The sequence below is a fragment of the Gambusia affinis genome, linkage group LG01 (assembly GCF_019740435.1).
Source record: "Gambusia affinis linkage group LG01, SWU_Gaff_1.0, whole genome shotgun sequence".
Taxonomy (NCBI): domain Eukaryota; kingdom Metazoa; phylum Chordata; class Actinopteri; order Cyprinodontiformes; family Poeciliidae; genus Gambusia; species Gambusia affinis.
In genome coordinates this window covers 5,128,919-5,137,146 of record NC_057868.1, presented here as the reverse complement: position 1 = coordinate 5,137,146, position 8,228 = coordinate 5,128,919, and the positions used below count along the sequence as shown (strand labels likewise).

Here is an 8,228-nt window from a genome sequence, read left to right as displayed (position 1 = left end):
CTTTTCTAATAGCAACAATAGGATATTTTGATTTCCTCCCTTTCCATATTTCCTTTTGGGTGGGGTCCTTGTCCAAACTAGTCAGTTGGTCAAAATATTAGGCCTCTATGACATGTCATATGTACCTTCAAAAAGTAAAGCTATAACTGTAAAGGCCAACTGAGTAAAAGTACCTTTGTTTATTATAAACTGTTGAGGTTATGTGCTTTTATTTTGGTAACTTCCTTGTAAGTGTAGCTATGGTGACAGAATGCAGTTCTACATGAAAAGGTTAACCACAATACACAGAAAAGGATAGCAATACAGTACAAAGAATAAAAGGCAGCTCAATTTTAGTTTCAGTCGACAAGAAAAAAAGGTTAGTAACCAAGACTGAAGTATGTTTGAGTAACCTGAAATGTTTATGGAAAAATGTGTGGTTGGTTGTATTAATGAAATGGAATATAGCAATATGAATTGGCATGCAAAACAACAGAAGGTGAAAACTATTGTAATTATTATTTGTTCTTATCTAACTCAATTGGTTGATGATACTGATATCTTTAGTAAGTCAATCACTTAACCATCAGTTCTAAAGTTCTCAATATTGACTGGATCCTACAATAATAATGAAAACATTTGCTACATTTATTTTAAGATTGTCAGAGTCAGTGACGTGCGGTGAGGTTCATAGCTGGTGAGGCACTGACGTCATCAGAATCAGATTTGCAAATAGATGCATAGATTGACAGCAGTTTACAGGTTATGTTTCACTTCTGCATCCTTACACATACAAACTGTAGCTCACAAAACACACATTTCCTTAAAAAACAAAACAAAATAAATGTTATTACTGTCTTACATGGATGATCCATGTCGAAAGTCGGGATAAGTGAGAGGAAAAAAATCACTATCTCTATTATAATCTATCGCTGCACTTGACTTGCTTCCCGAATCGTTTAGCCTAGCTCGCTGTCACTTACTCGGCAGTTGAGGAGTGAACAAGACGAACGTCTGGGATCTTGAGCGCCCCCTGCCATGAGGCAAGAGAACTGCCTGCCTCACCTCGAACCTGTTCTCTGCCGTTTATAATCGCTCATTACACGAAACACGATACACAAACACAGTTGGTGACAAAAAGCACTGTACATTATATACATAAGCTAAATTATTGGAAATAAGTTCACATATTAAATTTGTATAAACCATTTTATTGACGCCGTACAGCAACATGCTCTCTCCGCTTAGCAGCCAGCGCAGAGCCAGGGGTTGCGCAATCCAAGGTGAGGCAGAGCTCGCTGCTGCCTCACCGGCATCGCTTCCAAGCATTTGAATGGGAAAATAAGAAAATTCAGCGATTTTGAACAAATAAAAATCGAAATTGGTGAAGCTACATGAAAAATAAATATTTTTTAGTACAAACCACCGGATGAATAAAACAATTTATATTACTTTATGATTATATATTTTCTTTCTTTCCATGATGGCTGGTGAGGCACTGCCTCACCTGCCTCCCCTGACCGCACGTCACTGGTCAGAGTACCGTCAACTGTGGCACATGTTATTTTGTTAGAGGGGCAGAAAAATCAACTTCTTTGAACTTCAGATCATGCTATAATGTTATTTTTCATCAAAAACATGCATGGAGTGTTGATTTTAATTTGTCACGCATGTCTGAGAAATCCTTTGCTATCTTGAGGCAGCCATCTTAAAGGACGAAGCTATAATGATTCGGCTGTGTGGAAGAAGAGAAGAACGACGAAAGTCCCAGGAAATAGTAAGTGATTTTCTTTAATGCCATCAAACCTGTAAGGAAAGTCCAGTCAGACACAAGGGTTGAAACAAGTGGAAGAGGTAGGTGACCCTTAGACACAAAGCTAACTAGCAAATGACCAGTGACGTGCGGTGAGGTTCATAGCTGGTGAGGCACTGACGTCATCAGAATCAGATTTGCAAATAGATGCATAGATTGACAGCAGTTTACAGGTTATGTTTCACTTCTGCATCCTTACACATACAAACTGTAGCTCACAAAACACACATATTATCTCCTGCTTCGATTGAAAGTCCACTTGAGAAAACTTTTTTAGTGTTGTAGTCATCCATGTCGAAAGTCGGGATAAGCGAGAGGAAAAAAATCACTATCTCTATTATAATCTATCGCTGCACTTGACTTGCTTCCCGAATCGTTTAGCCTAGCTCGCTGTCACTTACTCGGCAGTTGAGGAGTGAACAAGACTGGGATCTTGAGCGCCCCCTGCCATGAGGCAAGAGAACTGCCTGCCTCACCTCGAACCTGTTCTCTGCCGTTTATAATCGCTCATTACACGAAACACGTTACACAAACACAGTTGGTGACAAAAAGCACTGTACATTATATACATAAGCTAAATTATTGGAAATAAGTTCACATATTAAATTTGTTTAAACCATTTTATTGACGCCGTACAGCAACATGCTCTCTCCGCTTAGCAGCCAGCGCAGAGCCAGGGGTTGCGCAATCCAAGGTGAGGCAGAGCTCGCTGCTGCCTCACCGGCATCGCTTCCAAGCATTTGAATGGGAAAATAAGAAAATTCAGCGATTTTGAACAAATAAAAATCAAAATTGGTGAAGCAACATGAAAAATAAATATTTTTTAGTACAAACCACCGGATGAATATAACAATTTAAATTACTTTATGATTATATATTTTATTTCTTTCCATGATGGCTGGTGAGGCACTGCCTCACCTGCCTCCCCTGACCGCACGTCACTGCAAATGACAAAGATACAACGGGGAATAAAGCACACAGGTGAGGTTAAATACGAGGGAACACGAGACCGCTGGAACCAATAAAAGGGGAAACAACATGACAGAAGAGGACCAAAATAATCAAGTTACATAACCTACCATAATCCTTGCAGAAGCTTCTCGTTGGGGTTGCAATTTCCGAACGTCCGAGTTCCCAGATAACAGAGAACACCTTCCCCAGGTATCTCCCACGCAACTCCTTCAGGCTAGACAGAGAATTGTTGCAAATCCTCTTGCATATTTTTTTCTCAAACTCTAGTACCACCTCAGACATTCTAAAGTCTGCTAACTCAAATCAAAAGGTCCAGTCTAAAAATATAATCCATAGAAATAGCATAGTGCCTTGTGGCACTGAGAGGGATCATTTATGTAACTACCAAAGACATATATATTATAGAAACTGTGAAGGACTGTATAGTTTACTAGTAAGGCATCAGAAGAATATCTACAGACGTAACATAATAAGAAAGATTTTGATCCTAATCTTAAAAGACTTAGTTTTAAAATCGATGCTCCAGGGAATTTTGTTCAATGACTTTTTTCTTTCAGTCTAATAAAACTTCCTGAACTGATTTAGAATAACGAAGTTCTGATATAGGAGTTCCTTTGGTAAACCACTGTGGTCTAATAATGTCCCTACTGTTAGAGGAAATGTTCCTCTTACCCTGAAGCCAATGTTGCTGTATTACAACAGTGTGCCACAGTGTACTGAGAGGGGGACTGAACTTACGACCTCACTGGGAGAATGGCATGTTAAAAAGCTCAAATCCCTATTGCGTGGTTTCCTGTTGCTCTGTGGGAGAATAGTACTTGGGTCAAAGTCAATTTCCTTACACAAGAAACATAAAACAATAACAACAATGATGATGTTAATAATAAGGTGACGAAAGTGGAAATGAAAATGAGGGTTCCTGTTAAATAAGGATTATTAGTTAAAATATACAACCTTGTAAATAAATTATGTCATTGTACTTTAACCGTAAAGAGGAGGGGACGTTGAACTGTTAAATGATTTCGGCCAATAGAGAGCAAGAGCGTGAATATGAAACGATCAAGAGTTTCTGCTCTATTTGTGTGCAGCTAGGAATTTTGAGTGCTCTGCTTCAAGAGCGTAGTATTTAGCTTGACCTCACGCAAAACAGCTGTGCTTGACCATGTTAAAATAATTAAAATAAATAACACATGATTAAATTTTATCGCTTTATTACATAATCAGAGAGTGATATTTATGCATTTATTGTTTGTTTACTTGTTCCTCGACTAGAGTGGTGACTACGAGTGCATTTCGAACGCAGCACAATGGGAGGATCCAAAAGCAGTATCAGTTTGACTGCTGCTCCTCGGCCAGTCGCACTGATTAGCTTCTGGGATATTAGGACAACAGTCAAACAGAAAACACGGAGGAATTTGGTTAGCTGAAGGCACGATCTTTTGGGAGAGGTAAGGTTTAAATGTTCATTGTTGTTGCGTTATCTAGCCGAGGCATTGCGAGAGGTGTATGTAGTCCTTAACATCAGTTTGTTGTATCGGGGAAAGTGTTTAGTTTAAGCGGCGCCTCTCCAGTGGTCACGTTAATGATTCGAAATACCAGCAGCAGCAGCTCGGCGAGTTGAAACCTGTTACCGGGTGAGAAGTTGTTTTTTTTTTCACACGGTTTCCGATGTTTGCTCGGCAGGCTTGAAAAAATAAGAGGTAAAGGAGAGACGCCCTAAGCTGGGGACACACCTGTTTGTCCGTGCAAAAGACGCGGCGTTTATTGGTATTCCTAGCTTCTTATTTAGGGTTACATAGTTTCTACATCTTACCTTATTGCGTACTTTAATTAACTGGAGATAGTTCCGCTGTGGACGAAAATGGACCCTGCTGTACTCCTTCGGGGCCGGGGGGAGGAAAGACAAAGAACTTTATTTTCGGTTTCTTATTGAAAACATGTTTGACAAGTCGACTGGGAACTATGTGTTTTTCTTTAACATAATTCCTGGAAAGCAGAGTAATCGAAACTATCTTCAAAATGGTCGACTCTCTTTCTTATTTAGTTATGCGGTCAAAGTCTGTCCTGTTCGTCTGTTGTAAGTGATAAAACATTAGTTCTGTCCCGAGGAAATTCCTTTCTCCGAGCCACCACACCCTTGTTATGCTGCTCAGCTCCAGTAGCGCAGACCCTCATCTCTCACAGCAGCTTATTCCCGTGTCTTGGCATATTCTCTATAACAAAACTGCACTCCTGGTGTTTGTCGTGTACCAAAGTCAAACCTGCAGAACTGCTGATGTGCTTCGGCTGGGTTACTCCCATGTTTGTTCCCAGGCTGATCCACATGAATGCGCAGGATGTTATCCTACCTAGTGCTATTGGCTTGTTTGTGATTAGATTTTTGTATGATATGTCCGTGAAAGTATGTCTTTACATTTTAACCAGAAGAACTTGGACAGGGGGACTTAGCCAGTGGTATGCGGACCACTGGCTAAAACAAAATCAGAGCTCCTCCAGTGAAGGATGTCATTACCAATTTAGAGAACATAAATTCTTCCAACTATGGTGTAAATTGTAGTGGGAATTGGTAGGAACTGTTATGTGATTTCTAAGGGTTGAACGTTTTATTTGTATTTTTTTAAAACCACAATTTCATGGTATTTGCACCACAATTTAGCATGCAAGAGGTTTTAATTTAATACAAGTTGGCAATATTGCTAAAATAGATGATTACAGTGATTGTGTTATATTGATTCAGTTTCTTTGAGGTCAGATTTACTGATTTAGATTTTGACTTTCTAAATGTTTTTGCGAGAGCGTGGGGGATTAGGGTTTCTGTAATGTCTTTGATAAAGATACTTTTGGAGGTAGTTATGTGTGAAAACATTTACAGAATTACAAGACCATCTCTATTTATACTTTAAAATGGATGCTCCTTACATTTGCTTTTGCAATGCATGCAATTTCTGAAATGTTTCAGGTTTCTTTGTATATTTTTTGGAGGGTGGGGCGTTGTATATATTTAGGAATAAAAGCAGTATATAATATACCTCACTCCTGTTTTGTTTAGCAAAGTTTAATAAAGGGGTGTGTGTAAAAAGTGTGTTTTTCAGTGACGGTCTCTCAGTGTCCAATGGTAAATGGCTTTGTATAGCGCTTTATCATGATCAGAAGACCTCAGAGCACTTCTCACTACACTCAGGCTTTGTCTTTATAAAAAATAAATATCTCCGCCACATTGTTTGGGGAAAAATATCCTGCACACGGAATCAGTTTAAGAAAAGTGTTCATCCACACATACATCCTTCAAAACAACCATGACTTCCTGTTAGGAATGAAATATGGCACCAGGAAGTTCATTTGTCTGGACAGGCAGTTGTGGAACCTTTAAGTGCTAAAATGTAAAACAAATAAAAATCAAGACGATGTTAAGTATGTGAACAATGATCGGCATTGTGCATCCATATTTATGAGGCCTAGCTGGTGTAAAACAAATGGCCTCCAAGCACTCTTTCTCCTTTGCAACCGTGAAAGTATTGGAGCAGTCGGGCTTGTAAAAAAAAAAATAAACGAGCAGAGAGTGTCTGACCCAAAGTAAAAATCGGCACCTCTCTGACCACAACCATTCTTTGTCCTCCACTGCATGCCCTAATGTAGACATGCAAGTGCAAATAAAGAGAAATCTTAAATCTCCACTTTGGTTGGAATTTTAATTAATAATCATTTTTAGTGATATGAAACAGTCTATGAGTGGATGAAAGGCCAAATCGCATTCAGATCTAATCGGTTTTCCAGATAACTGGCTACGTTTGGACCAGGCCTCAGTTATTCACTCACACATTGACACGCTGATGGTGGCAAGCTACTTGGATAGTAGCCACAGCTGCCCTCGGGCAGACTGACGGAGGTTAGGGGTCCAGATTATTAAATTAAAAGCAATAACATAGCTATTTAAAGACTAAATGCTTTTTCCCTTGTCTTTACATTTTTAATGTTAGGAAATTTGTATTAATTTTTTTTTCCCCCCTTTTGGAAGACCTTGCATTTGTCAAAATTGCACTCCAACATTTTAGCAGTCAAACCGAATTTATGCCTTTCTTGTGCTGTAAATGGCTGCACTTTGGACACCTCTGTTCCAGTGGGTCAATTGATTTTTTTTTTTTTTTTTTTTTTTGTTTTTTTTTGTTGATGTTGTTTGTTTTTACACACGAGTGAAATGTGGACTTAGCTTTTTCTGTTGATTAGTGTTTGAACACTTATCTGTTCATCAACTGACATGAAATAATTTTGCCTTTCATAAATAGTTAATATTGAGTTTATGTGTGTCTAATCAGTGGCTAAAATGCATTACAAGCTCTTGCTGTGAACTCAAAATGCTTTCCGCGTTATTGAGGTCAGGCATATGACCTCCTTTTTATAAAGGACTATTGTGGATCAGGATATGCATGCACCTGTGATATTTTTACCCAAAGTAGTTTGACTTTGGCATGTCATTTCTCTGAAATCATATCTACCTTGCCTATCAGTGCCTTTTTTTTATTATTATATACCACAAGCTCTCAATTCTTGGCAATATGCAGACTTTTACTAAGCCACACACTGACAGAAGAGTGATTGTTCACTCTAATTTTTTCCCCGTCCTGTATTGCTCAGTCTTAGTCTGTGGAGGGCTGCAAGTCTGCACATTGTTAACTTATTGATGTTTATCAGACAAGGTGTTCAAAAACAATTCACCACTATATCCTGTCCCAGATTTGCGTAGGCAGCTTTCCATGAGACCAGATTTCCTGGGAGGCCTGTGTTCTTTTAAGGAGCTGATGCAGCTGAAGCGTGTTTTACAGTAAAAAAAAAAAAAAATATGGAGTGCCTGAAAAACATCAGTTCTACTTTTTAATAAATGCATTTCTTGAACAGTTTCTTTAAGGGCGGCTCTAAATAGACTGGAATTAGGACGCCGTGAATAAGCTGAGGCTGCTCACAGATGTCGGCTTTCATTTGTGCTGCATGTAGTTTTTTCTCTTTTTGCATAATGAGGGGATGGAACTAGCTAGGAATTTATTGTATTTTCCCCCCAGATGGTGACATCATGGAGCAGACTAGAGAACAGGGTGCCGTTCTGTCAGGTGTTTTAACTTCTCCAAATCTGTATAGTCGTATCTTTTTACTTTATGGTAAACTGTGCATAATTTATTCCTCATTTGTTTCATGTCTTAAGATGTTCCCTTCTCCCACATGCAAATTTAACCCCTTGTTTAGGCATACTGGAGAATTATTAGAGGCGTGCATATTGCATTTTCGTTGCCCTTAATCTGCTGGTGCTGTGGTGCTCAATGCTTTACTTTTGACTGCCTCTCATCATCTGCTTCCTTTCCCTAGAATCTGGGACTTTTTCCGTGTGTTTGAACTGAAACCAGATCTCTGAGTGGCAGATGAAGAGATAATTCTGTGTGATAGTTGAGTTTGTTTTTTTTTCCGTATACTTTGA

At 39.0% G+C, this 8,228-nt stretch overlaps 1 protein-coding gene across 4 annotated transcripts in view; it reads left to right on the top strand.

Moving 5' to 3' along the window:
- Positions 1 to 253: 253 nt before the first annotated feature.
- Positions 254 to 8,228, top strand: part of LOC122828136 (rho-related GTP-binding protein RhoA-D) — a 16,780-nt gene continuing 8,805 nt past the window's right edge. Inside the window, exons 1-2 of one of the 4 annotated variants that reach the window (XM_044111433.1) lie at positions 254 to 358; positions 1,683 to 1,756. In XM_044111433.1, the coding sequence (XP_043967368.1) occupies positions 1,706 to 1,756 (51 nt within the window). In that variant the 5' untranslated portion in view covers positions 254 to 358; positions 1,683 to 1,705. Of the gene's footprint in view, positions 359 to 1,678; positions 1,757 to 3,859; positions 4,213 to 4,256; positions 4,399 to 8,228 lie in introns of those variants that run through there. The other 3 variants (XM_044111441.1, XM_044111450.1, XM_044111459.1) reach the window with 3 other exon arrangements.